Raw genomic sequence first — 22,033 nt, forward strand, 5'->3', positions numbered from 1 at the left:
GCAGATAAAGGAAGTATGAATTGGGCTGAAGGGGCCCCTTCTCCGTTGCAGAAGTGAAACAGGCTGTGTCACATTGTCATGAGCACTTCAGACTGACAACCAAAAGAAGCAGAAGGAGTTACATTGAAGAAGAGGAGAGTCGTCTCTGCCATGCTGGCCGAAGGTTTTCTCAGAGTGCAGCATTACAGGGAGGAGAAGAAACTTGCCTCTGCTTCTACACAAGACAAAACACAGACACATGGTACGGATCAGGTCAGCTGTATTCCCTCCAGCTCCGACTCTTCAGATTCACTGTCGTATCCAACCGAAGCAGGTAAACAGCTTCCTTAACTGTTCTAGCCTATAGACATAGTGAAATGTCTAACTTATCATTATGGTTTTATGTTCTAATTTTAACTGTCTGCTTCCCCTTTGCTAAAATGTCCTTCCTTTGTCTTATCTTTGTAATGCGTTCATACCACATTGACAAATATGTTGCCCAAACCAAAATAAATAATAATAATAATAACTTTATTTGTATAGCACATATCTAAACAAGGTTACAAAGTGCTTCACACAAAAGTGCATGGCAAAATTAATATTCGATTGTGATAAAAGATATTTTGTTCAGTCCAATTTAAGAGCCAAATCGTAACATTATAAGGTCAGGAACATCACATTTGAACTCTATGAGACTGAGTGTAGTTGAGTTCCAGAGAAAGCCCGGTGTCCTTGAGTAGCCAGCCTTGACCTAGGGACAGCCAGCAGGGGCAGGCTGGCCGATCTGAGGTTACGACCGGGATCATAGGGAGTCAAGAGCTGCAAAATGTATGTGGGGGGCGGCCCATGTTGAGCTTTAAAAGTTATTCAAAGAATCTTGAATTTAACTGGTAACCAGTGATGGGATGCGAGAAGTGGCCTGATGTCAGCCCCTGTTTCTGTTAAAATACGAGCAGCAGTGTTTTGAACAAACTGCAAACGAGTAACTACGGTTTGGCTGAGGCATGCACACAGGGCTTAGCAGTAATCCAGGCGGGAGAAAACAAAGGCATGTTTTAGTTTTCTAAGTCCAGGAGAGATAAAACAAATTAGATTTTGGAAATGTTTTTCGTAGATGAAAGCAGGATTTCATGATTTGATTAACATGTGTTTTAAAGTTCAGATGAGAATCAAACTGAAACTGAAAACGACTAGTTTATTTTGTGTAACCAGATCCAAATCAGGAGGAGTTAGACTCCACCCAACCCCAGGGACTGAGAGTTGGACCTCCGGGCCCCATAGGCCTCTCAATCCCTGGATGTCCACCTTCCCTCACCCTGGACCAGGACTTCGCAGTTTGCATAGACGACTGTAGCCTGTTGGAACAGTATCCAGACCTACAGGTGGCCGACTCAGGACGCATCTCGCACAACCCGCTGAGAGCCGCCATCGCCCAGCATGGTTTGTACAACCCTGTCTCTGAAGTTCAACGTCACGCAGAGCGGGCAGCCCAGCAGAAGCTGCAGAGGGAGCCTGTTTCATCCATACCAGACCAGGGATATCTGGTCATGGGGTCCAATGTGGATGTGAGCCTGGGTCTGCCTGGATCTGGCTTGGAGCCCATGTCGAACTCGCTTCTGAACGGGCTGCTGGAGAAACAGCTGGAGGAGGTGTACATGCAGCACATGACTGACAACTTGGCTCGATGCAACTCGTACATGGAGAACAGCCTCCTGCGCGGCCTAGTGCTGCCACAGGGGCCCGACTCACTGGAGGTCAGTCTGGAGGAAGGACCAGGAGGAGGAGCCGAAAGGAAAATCAGTTATCTGAGCACCCAGAACTTAGCTCCCTGCTCGTCCAACTTCAGCTCCCCTGTACTGAGGATTTCAGAGAATGATAATACTTATCTGAAAAAATGAAACATGAAGGAACACATCCTGCAAAATTAAATGTAATTGACTGTATTGCTCTTTCTTTCTATTGTTGCGTCTTTTATTCACAATTACACATATCAGCAGATTGTAAAATGGGAGGGGTCAGTAAAGAATTATATTTTTTTATTTTCTCTTTCTGTATCTACATCATTTTTGTTTACTTGCTTGATGAGAAATGATGCCTCAATTTGACCTGCTTTCATGTGCCACCTGCTGTTGAATTGTTGTACTACACCACAGTAACTTTACCTGTAGTTCATAAGAAGTTATCTTCCTGACATTTACAGTGGGTGTGTGTGAGGTAGGTAATATAACAGAGCAAAGTGTAAAGTCAGTGTTGTACTGCACCCTGGAGAGTCCTCATGAACGCATAGTCATGTATCTGTCTGTAAAATAACCCCTCTGCTGTAAACCAACTCATAAGAGAAGCATTAAATCATTAGTGATCTTAATGACAGGCTGTCTGAGCTCTGACACATCCACAAACCAGGAAACACAGAGCCACATCCAGGCTGTAACATTAAATATGGAGATCGACAGCAGCTGTTTGCAGTATTTCAGTTTGCTCATCATTTACATTTCCAGTACAAGAGTGAAGCAGGAGATATATAATAGAACATGAGTTAAAGCCCAAATCTAAATGCCACATTGCATGTTGCCAGAATACAAACATTATTAAATGTGGGAGTGGAATCTGATAATAATCTGAAACTACAGTCCAACGTTTTTTAAAAAATATTAAACAATAATTTACAAAGCATAATTCCTCAATCACAGCTCTCAATATTTCCTGTTTCATGATAACCTCTAAATATACAGACTGATCATTCTATTTAAATTTAAACGGATCAACTACAGCCAACGTGATGGTACCATGGGGTAATTTTCATATTTTGATATTTACATTATGGAGATATTGCCTGTGTAAATGTAAAATGGACGGTTTATATAAAGGTTTTCCAGTCTTATTAACCACTTTCACAAGTCGCATTCGCTCTTTCACACACACACATTTATACAGCGCTTCTGTACACAGCACCTTTTCTATCACACATCTTCATCCCAGCCCTCAGGGGAAATTGGTGTTTCAGTGACACCTGGGAATGCAAAATGGAGCTGGGGATTGAACCACAAACCATCTGATTAGTGGACGACTCATTATATCCCCTGAGCCACAGCCAGTCAGAAGCTAAATTCTGTATTTTTATAAAAAAATATATAAAAGTACTTTATTGAGGAGCTGTGCATCACAACCAGACAAAATGGTCTATTTCCAGCATGTTGACATGTTGAGTCTGTTTGGAGTCAGCAGTTCTTTAAAATGCACCTGCAGATCACAGTGAGGTCCAACATGAACCGACAGAAGCCTGTGGATTTATGATGCATCGGCCTGCTTGAGGTTAATTTGTGAAGAGCGAGGCCAAGCTCCTCATATCTGGGCCGCTCAGAGCACATGTAGTGAGGGAAGTGGTGAACTATTAACGTGCACTGACACACACGTTGGCTTTTCGGAAACCTGAGCCAATTCACTCATCTGTGCAAAAAGATGTAAATCTGTGATTATCAGACTAGAGGCGATGGTGTCTCTAAGGCTTTGCGATGGTGTCTCTAAGGCTTTATACAGTTTCAGTTCCGAAATTAGAGCCTTTATTTGTTAATTTCCAGATAATGCAGTGCTGTTAATCTAAAAACTAAATACAAAGAAAAAGAAATAGAAATAAGAATGAATTCTTTGGAGATGTTTAACCTAAACAATGAGCCCAGCTCCCTCACCGGGACACTGCAGGGCCATTATAAACTAGAATGACTCTCAGTAGAGTCCATACCTCTGCCAAGGCCTTACAATCACCTTATGAAACCACATTTAAATTCACCGGATACAGATTTTTATTTTGATGTTTGAACAAATTGCCCACACTCATATATATATATGTTCTTTCCAGCCGTATTCTTGCACTTAACCCGAGAACTCTATATACCTCAGCTTCTTATTACTCTTGTAGGCCTCCTCCACTGCATCCTCCGGTACAGTAGGCTCGATGATGTAAACGAGCGTGAGTGAGGCCGACCATAGCACAAGGACTGTACTGAGGTTGGTTGCAGCGATCCCAGCCGGAAAGCAGAGTCTCTACCATATGTCAGCTATCAACTCTCAGTCATGTGCTCCGACTATCTCCCCTTTGTCTGGTCTTGAGGTGGCCAGTCTGGCATGACCCTCACCTTCCAAAACAAATGCTGTTGTAGCCCAGCAGGGTGAAGGAGGAGGAAGGGCATCGACTCTCAACCGCCGACTTTCTAGAACTGCCAGCTACACCGCCAGGTGTATTGGCTTTGAGTAAGTAAGGTTTTGTTAACCACCAGGATGTGGTTGAGTGTGACCGACGTCGGGCAGAGAGAGCATATGAGGTCATCTCAGTACCACTGGCTGAGATTTTTGGGAGACAGCAAGACATCATAGATAGATACCTTGATGGTTAAGCTTGCTCTGAATGTCTACATATCCCACAACTCTTTCTGAGATCTTTCCCTTGCTCACTCCTTCCTATCTCATCCACTGTCCTTGCCTGGCCTGTGCGATGGCTTTTGCACACCTTGTTGCCTCTTCCTGCTGGCGTATCTTTTGCACCGCTGAGCCTCTGAGACAAAGTAGCCTTGTTCCAGGTTGATGTGCTGGTCCCAAGGCCAAGACCACTCCTCCCTTGCCGTACTTAGCCCACAATGTCCCTGTGCTTGAGTGCTGGCTTCTGCCGGAGTCCATTTCTTCCCAGTGGCCAGAGCTGGCGCAGCTTGGGCAACAACAGGATCACTTATCATTCCTATGCCGATGACACCCAAATCTACTGTACCTGTCAGCCGTGTGAGTGCCTAAATGTCATTAAGGAAGGGATGTCACTTAACTTTCTTCAGTTAAATTCAAACAAAACTGAAATAATAATCCTCTGCTCCGATCAGCAGGCAAACTCCGACCATTTCTTGGCCCTCTGGCAACCAATATCAGTTTGATTCCCAACTAAATTTTAAAACACATTATCCAGATTAAATCAGTCATATCTCTCCCTGACTTAGAAAAGCTGATACATGCCTTTGTCTTTTCCTGTCTGGACTTTTGCAACGCCCTGTATACATGCCTTAGTTAAACCTTAGTAACTCGTTTGCAGCTTGTTCAAAATGCTTATGCTTGTATTTTAATTAAACAAACAGTAGGTCTCATATCAGGCCAATCCTTGCATCCCTTCACTGGTTGCCAGTTAAATTCAGGATTGAATTAAAGATTCTTTTAACTTTTCCCTGCTTACATATTACAGCTCTTGACTCCCTACAATCCTGTTCGCAACCTGAGATCAGCAAGCCTGGCCCTGTTGCCTGTCCTTAGGTCAAGGCTGAGTTCTCAGGGTGACCTGGTGCTTTCTCTGTCAAGGCCCAGCGGCTCTTGAGCTCCCTGCCTGACGAGATTAGGCTCCCCACCTCACTACCTGTCTTTAAATCACTGCTAAAAACGTATGTTTATAAGAATTCATTTTTAACATGCATGCAATTTGTGGCTCTGGTACGACTGTGTTATTTCCATAATTTATTTTTATCTTACTTATATTGCAACCACATTTTATGTAGTTTCTTAAACAGGACAGTTTTTGACTCTGTTGCCTATGAGAATAGGTGTTGAGTTTAGTTTAAAAAGGCATAGAGGTGATCTGATCTACTCAATGGGCCACATGGTTTTCATAGCACTGCCATACAAACCAGTAGCCAGTCAGATGTATCTCTAGCCTCAGAAACACCCCTGCATCCACAATGTTATACTTGACACCGACTGTAATAATATGATATAATAAGAAAACCAAAAGGGTTGTGCCGTTGACATCTATTCATATTCGTATTATTAGTACTTTTAGCAGCTCTTAAATTTGCAAAGCTGATTGTTTTTATGAAACTAATCAATGAATATAGTATAGTAAGGAGTATAGCTGTGCCACCTTCAGGTGTCTGCCGTCTTCTCCAGGCAGCCCACACATTAAACCCCCTCTGGCTCCACCATGTGGCTTGGTAGGACTCTTACTACTCAGCCTACTGTTTGTCTCAATAATCCCTTTTGAGTTTAAGACTAGGATTGATTAATTTACACAGCAGAGGTCTATTCCAGCAGCAAAAACTATATCACTTGAAAATATTGGTCCCTCAAACAGATCCTGATATACTGACTGTTTCTAAGACATAACACAAGGACGAATGGGAGTTTGTACGAGTTGTAAAGAGTCCAGCATAGTGCTTCTGAGAGAGTGGTAAAAAAAGAAAGGGCTACTGCGGCAACCAAATGTCAATTTCACAGAAAAATATAACTTTGAATGCCATTTAGTACAAAAAAGATGCCATTGAGAGGGGTGAAATTGAAGGACTTTGAAGGCATCTGTAATGTCGGCCTTTCCCAGCATGCACCGACCCCTGCTAACTTTATCATCTGTATAGCATTGTCGACGGAACTGTAGAATAAAGAAAAGGGTTTTGGGGGATTTAGGCTGTTGTTACTAGGAATTGTAGAAGATACGATTAAGATCGTATTTGTGAGGAGCTGAGAGGTCGATGATGAGACGTTTTTTATTTGAATAATTTCTGGCGGCGATGCCTATGGGGCTTACTCTGAAGATGGGAAAGGGGAGTTTTTTTAACCATCTACCACTTCTCGCTCTTGCATGCAGACTGCAGGATTTTACAGACATGGCTCGCTTTTGGGAGCCAGCATAAACCTGCTAAGAATCCTTGGACTAAGCAGATGATTAGGTAATTTACTAAATATCTACTCAGGTGTTTTGACAGAGCCTTAGAGCGAGCAGGAACGGTCAAACGACGGCTGATTAGGGCCAGGTCGACTATGGACTAATTTAATGCCTGATTAAATTTCTAGATGTACATGCCGGCTTTGGTGGAAAAATATTTATGGTAATCCTAAGAGTGATCCATCCTATGAGAGCGCAGGTCTGAAATAAGTTCCTCATGGTTGAGGCCCGATTGAACTGAGATCTTACGAGCATATAACTCCCCCAAGATGCGACTCGACGGCTGACCCATCGTCAGCCGTCGAGACGTCTGCGGTTGACGCGGGAGCTTCGGCCCTGACGTTTCAGAATCGTCCTTGTATTGGACCTCGACGGAGTAAGCCTGGGTTTCGGGAATAAATCCGATGTCTTCCTCTGAGGACTGAGCCTCATTCTGTGAATCAGAGATGGCAAGAGACATGGCGATCGACAGAGCCAGGAGGTAGGATGACAATCGCAGGAGCAGCTATGCTGAGACGCTTAAGTGGTGTAGTTATCAAATGAAAGCCTTATCTGATACCAGTCCTCATGTTCACCATAAAACCTGCTAGACTGACAATAAAATGAGACAAAAGGAGGAAACAGAATGATGTTATCAAGCTAAAGTAGTTAAGGGATTCTTGTACACAACAGTGGCCATCCCCACAACCCTTGTCCCACACTCTTTCTCTGTCTTCTGTTTTCACAGCATGGCTGTAGGATGGCTGCTCTGCCTCTGCTGCTATCCATTTGGGGTGTGTTTGGATGTGTGGGCCTGACCCCCCTGCTGAGCTCCCTGAGCCCCACAACCAGCCAACCTTGCTGGGTTACAACAGCAGTGATGTCAGGGGCCTGGCAATGTTCAGTGTGGACTAGCACCGTGTGCAGGCTCCCTTTGAGATTGTGCTCTGGATCATGCTGGCCTCACTGGCCAAACTCACAAGCCTCAAATTCACTCATATACGAGAGGCCCACTCTTGAGTTGATGTTACAGGTGGTCATATGTCATGTAATTCAATATAAAATGGTTAACATGATCGTAAATATACATTTTGTTTAACATTGTCATTGTGAAAGTCTTAGCATGCTGATATTAGCCTTTAAAACCTGGCCTTAGATGCCTCCCCTGAGTTTTGACATCTTTCAGCTAATCGTTTTGGTTTTATGGGCCCACACAGACCTAATGAAAATAATTAGTCATGACTAAACTGTTAAGGTTTAGTACAGGTTGGACCCCAAAGCAGACACGGAGAGTGGATAGTATGGAGGTAACGGTGTTTATTGGCAGACAGGAGCGGCAGGCAGCTGGCAGGTAGCAGGCAGGTTGCAGGCAGGTCTCCAGCAGGTAGGTAGCGTGCAGGTCTCCAGCAGGTAGCAGGTAGCAGGCAGCAAGCACGTAGTAGACAGAGTACACGGCGAGTCGCAGATCCAGGTGGTGAAGCACAACAGAGTTCTGGGTTTGAAGAGAAACCAAAGGTTAGCGGAAGTCAGGGTGGCAAGAACGTGGCGAGACTAAGCTATATACTAACTACCATCGAAGACGGAATAATCTGGCGCCGAAGTGTTGAGAAGACCAGGTATATATGGAGGCGATGATTAGGTTAGATTGAGTGCAGGTGTGCCTCGTCTGCATCAGCCGGAGCCAGCCACGCCTCCTACCACAACACCCTACCCAGGCGCATACAGAAAGGGGGGAGGAGACATAACCAAACAACAATACAACACAATCCTGACAGTACCCCCCCCTCAAGGGACGCCACCTGGCGGCCGACCCGGCCTGTCCGGGTAAAGAGCGTAAAAATCGTCCAAAATGGATCTGTCCAATATGAGGGCACGGGAAACCCACTGTCTCTCCTCCGGCCCGTAACCCTCCCAGTCCACAAGATATTGGAAGCCACGGCCTCGCCGTCGAACATCCAACACTCTGTTAACCATGTGTAAGCAGGATGGCCATCAATGTTCAGGGTGGGTGGGGGAGGCTCGGCAGGAGGGCTTAGGGGGCTGGTGGACACTGGCTTGAGGAGGGACACGTGGAACGTAGGATGAATCTTGAGTGACAAGGGAAGCTTTAGTCTTACCGCACATGGGTTGATGATCCGATCTACCTCAAATGGACCAATAAACCTCGGGGTCAGCTTCCTGGATTCAGTCTGGAGAGGCAGGTCCCGGGACGACAACCAGACCTTCTGTCCAGGCTGGTAGTCGGGAGCTGGGGTACGGTGGTGGTCGGCCACCCGCTGATTGCGGGCAGCCGTGCGGACGAGAGCTGCCCGGGCCTCTCGCGAGATCCGACGAATCCGTCGAAGGTGTTCCTGCACGGATGGCACCGCTACGTCAGTCTCCTGGGAAGGGAAGAGCGGAGGTTGGAAACCATTAATAACCATGAAGGGCGACATAGCAGTGGCGGAGCAGACCAGGGAGTTGTGGGCGTATTCGATCCAGGGGAGGTGTGTGGCCCAGGACGCCGGGTGTTGAGCAGACACGCAACGAAGAGCCTCTCCCAGATCCTGGTTAGCCCGTTCTGTCTGGCCGTTGGTCTGAGGATGATATCCCAAAGAGAGACTGGCCGACGGCCCCAACGCTAGGCAGAACGCCTTCCATGTCCTGGCGGAGAACTGCGGACCCCTGTCTGAGACGATGTCCACCGGGATCCCATGCAGCCGGAAAACGTGCACGACCAGCAGGTTTGCTGTCTCCAGGGTGGATGGAAGTTTGGATAGCGGGATGAAGTGTGCCGCTTTAGAGAAGCGGTCAACGATGGTAAGGACAACAGTATTGCCTTCAGAGGGAGGAAGACCCGTGATGAAGTCCACCGCAATGTGCGACAAGGGGCGGTGAGGGATGGGTAAGGGGCGCAGCAGTCCCGCAGGGGCCTGATGAGAACAGGCAGCGACGAATTCTCTGGTATCCGCCGCCATGGAGGGCCACCAGAAACGTTGTTGCAGCAGAGCCAGGGTCCGACGGGCACCAGGATGACAAGCAATCCGGTATGAGTGTCCCCACTGCAGCACTGGAGACCTGACAGCCTCGGGAACAAACAGCCTGTCAGCAGGACAACCTTGTGGGACGGGCTGGTCCCTCAGGGCCCCCTGGACCACACCCTCGATCTCCCAGCCCGCTGCTCCAACCACACAGGCTGATGGCAGAATGGTGCTTCCCGAAGACTCCTCCCCAGGGGCCGCAAACTGACGAGAAAGCGCATCCGGTTTAACGTTCTTCGACCCCGGTCGGAACGTGAGTGTGAACTGAAACCGCCCCAGGAACAACGCCCACCGAGCCTGGCGTGAATTGAGCCTGCGGGCAGAACGGAGGTAAGAAAGGTTCTTGTGATCAGACCAAACGATGAATGGGTGAGTGGAACCCTCCAGCCAGTGCCTCCATTCCTGCAGAGCCAGCACGACTGCCAGCAGCTCCCGGTTACCCACGTTGTAATTTCTCTCCGCAGGAGAGAGCTGCCGGGAGAAAAAAGCACAGGGGTGCTGCTTACAGTCCGATGTGATGCGTTGCGAGAGGATGGTTCCAACCCCGGAGTCGGAGGCATCCACCTCCACAATAAACTGTAAGGAAGGGTCAGGATGGGTTAACACAGGTGCCGAAGAGAACAAACATTTTAGTCTAGAAAAAGAACCTTCGGCTGCCGGAGACCACACAAACGGCACTTTCACAGAAGTGAGTTGGGTTAGGGGTGTGGCAACTCTGCTATAGTTCCGGATAAATCTGCGGTAAAAATTGGCAAACCCAAGAAACCTCTGCAGTTGCTTCCTTGATGTAGGAGTGGGCCACTCGGCCACTGCCTTAACCTTGGCAGGGTCGGTCTTGATTTGACCCTTCTCCACAATAAACCCCAAGAAACAAACAGAACCCACATGGAACTCACATTTCTCCGCTTTCACATACAGTCTATTCTCCAGGAGTCTCTTTAACACTAAACTCACATGCTGAACATGCTCCTGGAGGTTGCGGGAAAAAATCAAAATGTCATCAAGATAAACAAACACAAAACAGTTCAACATGTCCCTTAACACATCATTGATTAGATTTTGGAAGACAGCAGGGGCATTGGTGAGACCAAAGGGCATGACAAGATATTCAAAATGTCCCAGTGGCGTGTTGAAACCCGTCTTCCACTCGTCCCCCTCCCTTATTCTCACTAAATGGTAAGCGTTCCTTAAGTCCAATTTAGTAAAAATAGTTGCTTCATGCAAGGGGCCGAAAGCGGAGTCAATGAGAGGGAGGGGGTATTTGTTTTTAACTGTAATGTCATTCAGTCCCCTGAAGTCGATGCAGGGCCGAAGCGACTTGTCCTTCTTTTCAACAAAAAAGAAGCCCGCCCCCAATGGCGAAGAAGAGGGACGAATGAGTCCCGTGGCCAACGAGTCAGTGATGTAAACCTCCATGGCGACTCGTTCCGGCTTGGAAAGGTTATATAGTTTGCTGGAGGGATATGAAACGTTAGGAAGAAGATCAATCCCACAGTCGTATGGTCTATGAGGAGGGAGAGATAAAGCCCGGTCCTTACTGAATACCTCCTGGAGGTGATGATAAGCAGGAGGGATGGAACTAAGGTCCACTGGTTTGGGAGGAGAAGGTGACTTAGATAATGTGGATGGAATGGCAGAATGTAAACAATGCGAGTGGCAAAATAGACTCCAATTCTGGATAGAAACGGTGACCCAGTCGATCTGCGGGTTATGAAGTTTTAACCATGGCAACCCCAAAACTACTGGGGAGGCCGGAGATGGAATCAAAAAAAAGGAAATAGTTTCATGATGATTACCGGATAACAAAAGACTAATGGGCACAGTGCGATGGGTGACCTGAGCTAGGAGTCTGCCATCTAAAGCAAAACCTCCTTCGGGTGAGGAAGGAGCTGACAAGGAATGCGTACCTGGGTAGCCAAACTGGAATCAATAAAGTTATCATCCGCCCCTGAATCCACTAGGATAGACAGAGGGCGGGAGATCAGATCCCACGAAATTGTACCTTTGATCATCAAGCGAGGAGGAGACGAGCAGACAGAGGACTGGCTCACCAACGCTCCTCCAGTGGTTGATGAGCCCCCTCTTTTGGCCGGAGCAGGCAGTGCACCCGCAGATGTCCATCCTGCCCGCAGTAGTGGCACAGACCCTGCAGCTGGCGCCGTTGACGCTCCCGCGGAGTAAGTCTCGTACTTCCCAGCTGCATCGGCTCCTCGAAGCAGGAAGGAGAAGCTGCGGTCCGAGGAGGAATGACGTCGGCGCCGGATGATGGTCGTGGAGATGGCGGAAACCCCCGCTGAAGAGGACCCGGTGTCCGCATCACGGAAAGGATGTGACTCCCCCTCCCGGACCTCTCCTTCCGCCGCTCGCGCAGCCGACAATCCAATCGAATGGATAACGAGATTAACTCATCTAAGGAGGAGGTTTCATCCCTAGCTGCTAACTCGTCCCTCAGCTCGTCCCTCAAACTCCGGAGAAACACCCCCTGAAGCGCTCTCTCGTCCCACCCGCTCTCGATAGCCAGGATACGGAAATCAATGGAGTGTTTGGCCACGGAGTTTTCCCCCTGACGAAGCGACAGGAGCCGGCTACTGGCCTCCTTGCTGCGTAACGGATGATCAAACACTTTTAAGAATTCCTCCGAAAATGAGGAAAACGAAGAGCAAACCGGAGAGTTGTTAAGTGAGAGAGCCACAGCCCAAGCCGCGGCTTTCTCAGAGAGGAGGCTCATGACGAATGCTATCCGCGACTTGTCAGTAGAATAAGTGGAAGGCTGTTGATCGAAGACCAGACTACACTGAAAAATAAACTCCCTACCGGAACCCGACTGACCGGTGAACCTAGCGGGGTTGGGGAGGACGGGCTCCCGGAGCTGAGTGGACACCGAGCCCGATGAAACCACTGATGGAGATGCTGGAGCCGGATCCGGAACCGGAGCAGGTGAGGGAGCCGGCAGCGAGATGAGATGTGTCGACATCCGTTCCATCTGAGTCCCGATCAGCGACACCTTGGAGGTAAGTGCAGTGAGGGCCTCCATTACTTCCAGCAACGCTCTCTCGTGCTGTCCCACTCGATTCTCCTGAGAGGAGAAAGCCTGTCTGAGCTTCTCCGCGTCTGCGGGGTCCATGTTTTGGCCAGATTATTCTGTTAAGGTTTAGTACAGGTTGGACCCCAAAGCAGACACGGAGAGTGGATAGTATGGAGGTAACGGTGTTTATTGGCAGACAGGAGCGGCAGGCAGCTGGCAGGTAGCAGGCAGGTTGCAGGCAGGTAGCAGGTAGGTAGCGTGCAGGTCTCCAGCAGGTAGCAGGTAGCAGGCAGCAAGCACGTAGTAGACAGAGTACACGGCGAGTCGCAGATCCAGGTGGTGAAGCACAACAGAGTTCTGGGTTTGAAGAGAAACCAAAGGTTAGCGGAAGTCAGGGTGGCAAGAACGTGGCGAGACTAAGCTATATACTAACTACCATCGAAGACGGAATAATCTGGCGCCGAAGTGTTGAGAAGACCAGGTATATATGGAGGCGATGATTAGGTTAGATTGAGTGCAGGTGTGCCTCGTCTGCATCAGCCGGAGCCAGCCACGCCTCCTACCACAACACCCTACCCAGGCGCATACAGAAAGGGGGGAGGAGACATAACCAAACAACAATACAACACAATCCTGACAGTAACTCTGAGATTGAGGATTTTTTGTTGGACTGATTATGGTCTCTTTCGTTTATTGTGCAGGCCTCTCTTTTATTGGCCTGGTGGCACACCTGACATGAAAATCCCCCCCCCTAGAACCGATGTTATCGGCCCACTCTTTGTTTTCCTCTAGTCATACATGTCGTACCTGATCGAAGATATGCTACACTACTCAGGTATCAAAATGTGAGTGCTGCAGAATACTAACTTGAACCCCAAAATCTAGTTTTCTCAATGCTTTGTCCGGTAAAATTTGATTTTGAATGATCTTCCTTTAGCATTGTGACCTTTGCCGTCACCATGAGACCGTATGTGGAGGCAAACGTGTCGGAGAGCAGCAACACCAGCTAACTCCAGTTCTTCCTGAAGATGGGGTGCAGTGTGTGTGAAATACTGATCTTCATCTTCCTGGATGCGGCCACTATACAGGACCTGCATGAGTGGAGATGGGTCTTTGTCTGCCCAGGGTTGGATTCCTTTGATTATGGTCTCTTTTGCTTTATGACTTTTACCTGTTTTTTCCTTGTGTTTGGATATGTGTTCATTTTCAGTTCTGTTACCCTTTTTTTGGTGAAATTTTGCCCCTGTGTGTCTGTAACTTTATTTCCTGCCTTTGTCCTTTCTCCCTCCCCTGTGATCGTCTGCACCTTTTCCTCCTGTGTTTCCCTTGTATTCAACTCTGCCTCCCTTATCCCAAGTCCCTGTGCTTCTCTTTCATTGTCGTTGGTTTGTCATAGATTTTTAGCTGTCTTGTTTCCAGTGTCTTTTGGTTTTTAGACTTTGTACGTTTATTAAAGGACACTTTTTGTTTTGCTACTGAGCTTTGCTTCTGCATTTTTGGGTCCACCTGCACACCTTAACTCTGAGAGTTTTTGAGAACGAGAAGCGGCATTGAGCACAGACTGTGAGAAAGAAAAAAAAAGCCCGGGGGTTAATGTAAATCAATGACTCCAGTGTGTTCAGCTACAATATTTTGGCTCCATAAAATTATAAGTTACTACTTGTGGGGTGTGTAAATTGGGTTTATGAAGGATTTTAACCAATTTCATGGGCATCCTCCAATTAAAAGTGTTAAATATTTCACCTTCGGGCTTTATCATTTTGAATGTTTGCCAGTGACAAAGCTTTGCTATGCTTCGTGTTTCACCTCTTGCACAGCTCTGGTTTGAGGGTCATTTGCATCTGCAGTCTAATTTAATTTCAAAGTGCTTCCCCAAGAGTTACACCCACCTTAGAAATACCTTGCAGCCATAAACGCTGATACAGGCCGTCCACACTGTAACACACACACACAAATCAGTCTTGCCTCTCCTTGTTTTCTTTATGAATGCACAACACACCCAGTGGTAATTTGACAAGGACAGCCTCCTAAAAATAGCCCCCCCACCATCCACTCACCCACCCCCACTTTGACCTCCTCAGTTGCTTTGGTCTCTTTTCCCACCACAGCTCCTGCAGGGAGTGGCTGGGAGATCCACACTGTTTTCTTTAGGACCAGGGCTGGGGCAGAGGGCGGCACAGTGGACGCCGGTGAGGGGTCTTGACGAGTCACTGACCTGAGGACTGGAAGCTGAGGAGAGAGGGGCACAGAGGAGGAGATTTTTAGCCGGAGTCATGAGGGTGGGAGCCGCGGCCTTGGCTGGGGGGATTTTTGGGGCAGTGGGGACCCTGTGTTTCCTCCTGGCCTTTGGTACAGACTACTGGCTGGTGGCCAGTGACAACTGTGGACCACATACATGGCCGACACAAACAACCCAGACAGGGGGGAAAGATGTCAATGGGACTGAGGTAGGACAAATGTGTGTGTGTGTGTGTCAGTCACGTCATGGGTACCGGTTGCGATGCGGGGACCAAAAATCCAGTCCCCATAAGGATAACCCTTTTAAATAACTACAGGATCTACTCTGAAGGTGCCTGTGAAATTTTAGCATTGGCCTTTATGGCATGTTTTTTGGTGAGTCTGTGTGTGTGTGTGTGTGTGTGTGTGTGTGTGTGTGTGTGTGTGTGTGTGTGTGTGTGTGTGTGCATTGCTCATTAGTGCCCCTACTTGTTTCTGGCTAATACTGCACCCACTGCTTCACACATACACACACACACACACAGCTTCCAAATATGGTTGGGTACCACCGACTTCCTGGTTCTCATTAGGAAGGATTTAAGCAGGGTGGACATTTTCAGCTTTACAGGTGGTAATCAACAGAGAAAAAGAAGATTATTTGCTGAAGATACCAGCTAAGAAGATATATAAATAACTTGTGCAGATGAGCAAAAGTGAAGCACAAGGTAAGCAAATTTGTATATTTTCTCCTGTCAGCCCCCCAGTAAAAACTCTGCAGATTGTCCGAATGAGCCAATGAGAGAACACAGCAGGAGATAATCAGAAGGATTCAGAGCCAGTGAATAGGCAAGTTCATAGCGTTTCTAACACCCCACAGATGTGAAGCTGGGAGAATACAAATAAAAAATCTCCCTTTTGAGTCTTTGTTGTCCAAATAATATTAGCATTGGTGTCAACGCAAAACTAAACATATTGACTATTCTTTTCTCATCATCTTCGATGTACTGTAAACAAAAACACAATGCTTTCTGCTACTGAATTCGTACATCATGTCATGCCTATGGCTTGCCCTACCTAGGTGCCTCCTCCTATCTGAATTCTCCTGCTGTGTCCTTCTCAACAGCATTATTTGGACTCACTTTTGCCTCCGACTTTGAATAAGATCTTTTTTATTTCATTCTCTGTTCTTTTTATCGTCCTCACTCTCACTCACTGTATTATTATCATCAGCAATAATTTCCTCTTTCCCACTGATAATTTCAGGCAGAAGGCACAAATCAGTGTTGTTTACTTTAGAAGCTAGTATACAGTGTGTAGGATTTATAACTTTGGATCAGAATTCTAACAGACACATACACTTAGGTATCCCTGTCATTACAAATTTGTAGTATTGTATTGTATTGTTCTGTACCAAACTTCCAATAATGGCCAAAATGTATACGTTTAAAAAAAAGGAAGGATCAGCAAAACTTGAAATTGTATTTGTTTAAGAAACCCTTCTTTCCTTAGAACTCAGATAACTTGAATTTATTTTGAGGTTCATTCAACCAAATCTTTGTTGTTTTGTGAAGTGGAATTCATTAAAAGTTTAATGATACAATTTAAATGTGAGTTCTCATGGAATTTAAGTGGCAGGTGATTTAATAGAAGTATGCTGTTGCTCTGTGGTTAGCTGAAGTTGAAAAATATTTTAAAAAAAACATTTTGACTGCACAAGATGTGTTCTCTGTACAGATAGAGATAGCCTGTCACAGTTTCATCTATTAATATTCACTTCAACCACGTGACACTGAACTTAAATTCTGCTTCATTGTGAAGATGAGTACATAAGAAGCACAAGATTTTCTGTGCAAAGTGATGGTTTTCATCCCTACCACCATTTACAGGTTATATATCAACATTATCTATCGACAACTGAGCCCGATAAATTTTGAATTGTTATCAATGTAATACTGCCGTTTATTTTGGTTCTTTTATGGTTTAAACTTTGTTAGTTTTAAACAAACAGCTCTAACAAATGTAACAAGGAAGGACTTACTTGATAAAGGTTGTTTATCAGTAATAATACGCTTTATTGTAGCAAGATCCCCATTAGTCTACTGACAAGTTGTGTGTCATGCAAAAACACACTACTAGTCAAAACACTAGCTCATCAATTTAGATATTTAAGGTGTGTAAAAACTAACAGAGTTATGGTTAGTGGCCCTGTTTTTTGTCATACCTCTAGATCCTTCAGAAAGGGTGGTCCCCACAGGTGATGATTAATGGACTATGGAAACCAGTATGTGTGTGTGTGTGTGTGCGCGCGCAAGTAATTGTTCCCTTCTACAAAACAAATACACATACTGAATGCAAACCTTGCTGCTGGTTTTCAGAACTGTTTGGTGATCTCCAGCTAATTAATTGCATATAATAATAGTCACAGCAGTACATTATTTTTAACTGTGACACATCACATGTGATAACCACAAAAAATAACTCTGGGGAACCTGATCTGGTGTAGACAGTGGGGTGCATGTCACAGTAAGATATTTATAATTAATACTGAAGTGATTTGGTATTTCACTTTCATACGAGAACATGCAGCAGAGAATAAGACACCCTGGTTTTTAGCGACTTGTAGTAAGAGTCAAAAACACTGGATCTTAGGCCCAATCCTACATTATCTCTTGATTCTACCCCTTATCATTTCGCGTTCATTTTGCATGTACACATCTAGGAGTAGGTTGTCCTAATCCCTGTTGGGCTGGAGGGGTAGGGCTGAGGGGTAGGCTTTAGACCCCTCAAAACTGTGATTTTTCAGACCCACACTTCAAACCTAGAGATACCTAGAATGCCTTGTGTATCACCAACCAGCAGGGAGAGAGACCTACAAATGTAGTATTTTCTCCATTAATAAGGATTTAAAAATTACCATAATTATTGTTATATCTCAGTTTAATATAATTTCAATGTATTATGGTCAATTGTTGCATAACAACCTTGAAATCAAAGACCGCGACCGCACTAGCGTTAGCATGCTAGCAATCTTTTTTTGCATGATAGTCCTGTATTTTCACATAATTTCAAATCGCATCCCTGCCCTCCCCTCTTTGAAGACACACAATGCACTTGATTGAACCCTCCTATAGTGGCGATGTGACTGAACTTAACTGCTCCTCTAATAACAAACTATCCTGGCAGAGTTGCCTATAGACCACTGCTATATAGCCTGTGTGCTTTTGATTCATATGTGAAATAATGCAGAACATCCAAGCTTTTCAATTTCAAATGAAATTGATCCACCAGCATTAGCATATATGTTATTTGGATATTATAGGTCCGTCATTTTAGTAAATGCAACCAATGGCATTGTTTTATTTAAGATCTCATCAATGTTATTACAATGACATCCCAAGCAAAACTGTCTTGTCTGTTTACATCGACGACTACTGATGACGTGTCACAATTCGTTGTGTCACAATTCGTTCCCCTTGTGACTACGTTTCAAGGTGCAAGACAACCCTAAAAAACAAGGGGTAGGGGTAGGGCCCAGGACCACTGTTTGTCTGCCGCCAACCAAAGCCTGCTCAAATGTGATTGGTCACTTTTGGGAGCTGTCATGTCGTCCATCTTTGTAAACAGTCTATGATTTTTTTCACAATGTTTTGAGCTAAATGCTAACATCAACATGCTACCATTCACCCTATAACAACGCTAACATGCTAATATCTTAGTTTATTCAGTGAATAGTTTGTTGAATTCTCCCAAGCTAAAATAACCCTGATGACATCACCAGGGTCATTTTTCTCAGACGTGACCACTCTCCTTTAGAGCCATGAGAATACAACTGCTTTCATTGGCTGACTTCCCCATGGCGAGTCACCTGATCTTCCTGTGCTGCCCGTTAAAGTTTCTTACATTTTTCTATTCTTCCGTGCCACATGTGTGAGAGAGTTCGCAAAATGCAAAGTAAGGGATATATTTATAAAAGCTAAATCCCCTGTGAACGACAAAGTCTTTCATTTTCAATAAAAGAGGATGATTAAAGTTGCTGTGTGTTATTCAGCGCCATCAATCATGTTTTTGACAAGCCAGCGGAGAGTATCACTCATGCGTGTCTCATAAGTTCCCCCTTGAAAAACCTCACGGAGCAGCAGGCCATAATCAGAACCATGTTTAATGCCACAGCTCGGCTGAAGCACAGACTCACACAGAGCGGCTAACAGACACGTGCTGACAGATGATGAAACACATAAAAGTTCATCCATCTTGAATTATTTTCTACTGTCTGTCTGTGTTTGTCTACAATCTCCTTCCCCCTCTTAGGTCCAGTCAGACGTGGAACCAGTCACTGTTCCTCAGAAGTTGCTCACCCTCCACCATGAGGGCTTCTTCTGGCGCTGTGTGTTTCAGGTGGAGCCTGCAGCAGATGCAGTCGTGGCCACTCTCTTCAGTATGTAGAAAAAACAAGGTTTTTGTTGGGGCTTGTCCAATGTGGTTGAATGTCTCATGCTCAGTGGCGTGGTCTGCTCGACACGCTCACATGTGCAGGGAGGAAAAATGTCTATAATTTGGATATTTGACAGAAAATATACAGCAGGAGAGTAATACGAATATGTCGGCATTTATTACATGTTATAGGATTATTTTCTTTTGCACTTTTGTGGCGTATCTTAGTTTTTGCTGTACTCAACCGCATGAAGACATGGCTAGAACCACATTGTGTTTTCCTTTTTAGGTTTTGAGCTTTTAAAAATACCATTATTTCTTTACTCTAGCAAACCAGCCAGAGTCCAAGTTGTGTAGCCATGGTTACCTGTTCCCTCTACCTGTCGCACTTGGACAGGTGCCTCATCCCAGTTATGACGCCACAGCAGGTAAGTCCCAAAGTCCCAAACACAATCACATAGATACATGCCAGTATTTCAAAAACTTGCACATGTTCACACATACACAATTGACATTAAGGCCATTTACATTATACAGTTACTAAGATAAGCTAAGATCAAATCATTTCATACTCAAAAGTAAACTTTGAAATAGTGAATTCCTTAAATGTCTCCCCACAGCCAAATTTTGTAATAAACTGGAGTATTAATATTAATGTATTTGGTTTATTGCTCAATCATTTCTTAATATTTCATTTCCCAACACTAAGATCTAAATGCTGTCTCTTTACTCTGCCAGTAATAATTCTGGAGTTAAAAAATACAAAATATTGAATTCATTCATTAACCTATACATGCACAATTTAAGTGTAGAAATCGTATTATCTGCCTGTAATACAGCCTCCATGTGCAAGTTCTAGACCTTCTGGGTATTACCCTAGGCCCAGTATGCACACAGATAGATAGGTGCACCGCTCTGATGGCGGCCTCGGCTGTGTTTCCCGCAGTGTTTCGGGGTTTCTGGACCGTGCTGATAATCCTCGGGCTGGTCTCAGCTCTGGCTGGAGGCTTCCTCCTGGTCTGTGGTGTCCCCTTCATCAGCCCCCGACTCTACAAGCTGGGTGGAGCCTTCCTCATCGCTGCTGGTAAAACATAATCTACTGTGCATTCACATGAGTGGATTTGAAAATACACTATCAGGGGAGTAGGTGCATGCACAGACACAAAGTCATGTTGCAGTCATTGCTGCTGTCGGCTGTTTACACTCGTCACACTACAAATACATACCCTAACACACAGTACAGCAGATGTCGCTCTGCAGCACGGTCGCTATAACGACAGCAGCTGCTGTGGCAACAGTAGAGATGAGTAAGGGAGCTGCATTCCTCTGGTGTTGCTCAAGGCAGTGACAGGCTCTGACACTCTCCATACTCTGCAGCCTGCTTGTTCCTGTTCATGCTGCTGCTCTACGTCCTGTGGATGGAGGCGGTGGACGTGAAAAGCTACGTCCTGCAGGAAAGGGGAGAGGCCTGTCCAGACGCCAAGGTTTCTGTGCTCTACGGCCTGTCGTTCATGGTGGCAGTTGCTGGCGTGCCTCTGGAGCTCGTCTCTGGGTTGGTTTTCATGCTGGTGGGCCGGGCGCTGCGTGCCAGCAAGTGAGCTCACCATCTGGACCGTAGGAGAGGAGCGGACTGACCTTTTTATGTCCTGCACTGGGACTCGGTGGCACACATGTGGGATGTAAACACCCACTGGAAACACACGACCAACATTACTGCATCGCCCCTTTGGAAGTGAATCCGCCTGTGGCCAGAGACACTGGTTTGGTGTTGCTGATTTCTGTCACTTGTTTTGCTTCATTTCCATAAAAATAACCAATTACACAAGAGGTCAGCAATCAGTATTATAGATGTAAACATGATATGTTATCTGGCATATTAACCAGCAGTATAAAATGTGCTGAGACTCTATTTCATTTTTTTTTAAAGCAAAACTCTGAGAATATAAATATTTCTTCTGCTCAACTGCATCCTTCAGTAATTCTGCCAACTGCTGCTTTTTATTGATGCTGCAAATGATGATTCCACAGAGCGGAAGGTGAGGTACGCATGGGTGAGCCAGCTGTGTCCCCCCCCTGTCCTGGTTTTGGCACATGATCAGAGTGGGCTGTTGCCGGTGCAGAGTGAGGTGGGAGGGGATGAGAGGCTGGATGGACGTGAGACAGAAAGGGTAGGGTTTGGATAGAGGGGTGGGGGTGGAGCAGGAGAGGGGATGTGGGTATACAGGGGGGTATAGGAAAAGAATTGATGCGTATAGGGGTTGTGGGGTACAAAGGGGGCTTTGAGAAATGAACAGCTGTGGGATTGGTTGGTGTACAGCGGGCCGGCCACCTGCCTCCTTCACCCCAATCATATTTCACTCCCTCATTCAAATCCTTCTACTTTCTCTTTTCTGCCTCTCGATCCCACCTGACATGCAAACACTAAAACCAGTCTGTTGACAAATTTCCAATGCATTCACCAGATCACCCTTCCGTTCAGCCCTTCTTTTCCACAGTGTTGTCCAAAGGAGAAACACAGGCTCGTGATTGTATCATAACTGCTACAATATTAGATCACGCTCCCCTTTCATTGGTCTGAATGGGCGGAGTGTGGAAACAAGCAAGTGGACGCTCAATCACACATATCAGCCACATCTACGGCTGTGGAGAGGGGAGTGGTGTTGGGGAGGGCTGATTAAATACAAACACAGACACACA

At 45.9% G+C, this 22,033-nt stretch overlaps 2 protein-coding genes across 2 annotated transcripts; both read left to right on the forward strand.

Moving 5' to 3' along the window:
- Nucleotides 1-129: 129 nt before the first annotated feature.
- si:dkey-237j10.2 (uncharacterized protein LOC568721 homolog) lies at nucleotides 130-2,344 on the forward strand. The gene is made up of 2 exons (XM_061080037.1): nucleotides 130-313; nucleotides 1,192-2,344. Exons 1-2 carry the CDS (start codon nucleotides 151-153, stop codon nucleotides 1,875-1,877), a joined length of 849 nt encoding a protein of 282 aa, XP_060936020.1. The 5' UTR covers nucleotides 130-150; the 3' UTR covers nucleotides 1,878-2,344.
- A 12,617-nt stretch (nucleotides 2,345-14,961) lies between these two features.
- Nucleotides 14,962-20,934, forward strand: LOC133011278 (transmembrane protein 182-like). The gene is made up of 5 exons (XM_061078967.1): nucleotides 14,962-15,135; nucleotides 19,214-19,340; nucleotides 19,666-19,764; nucleotides 20,283-20,420; nucleotides 20,714-20,934. Exons 1-5 carry the CDS (start codon nucleotides 14,962-14,964, stop codon nucleotides 20,932-20,934), a joined length of 759 nt encoding a protein of 252 aa, XP_060934950.1.
- Nucleotides 20,935-22,033: the final 1,099 nt, after the last annotated feature.

The sequence above is a fragment of the Limanda limanda genome, chromosome 10 (genome assembly GCF_963576545.1).
Source record: "Limanda limanda chromosome 10, fLimLim1.1, whole genome shotgun sequence".
NCBI classification, from domain to species: Eukaryota; Metazoa; Chordata; class Actinopteri; order Pleuronectiformes; family Pleuronectidae; genus Limanda; species Limanda limanda.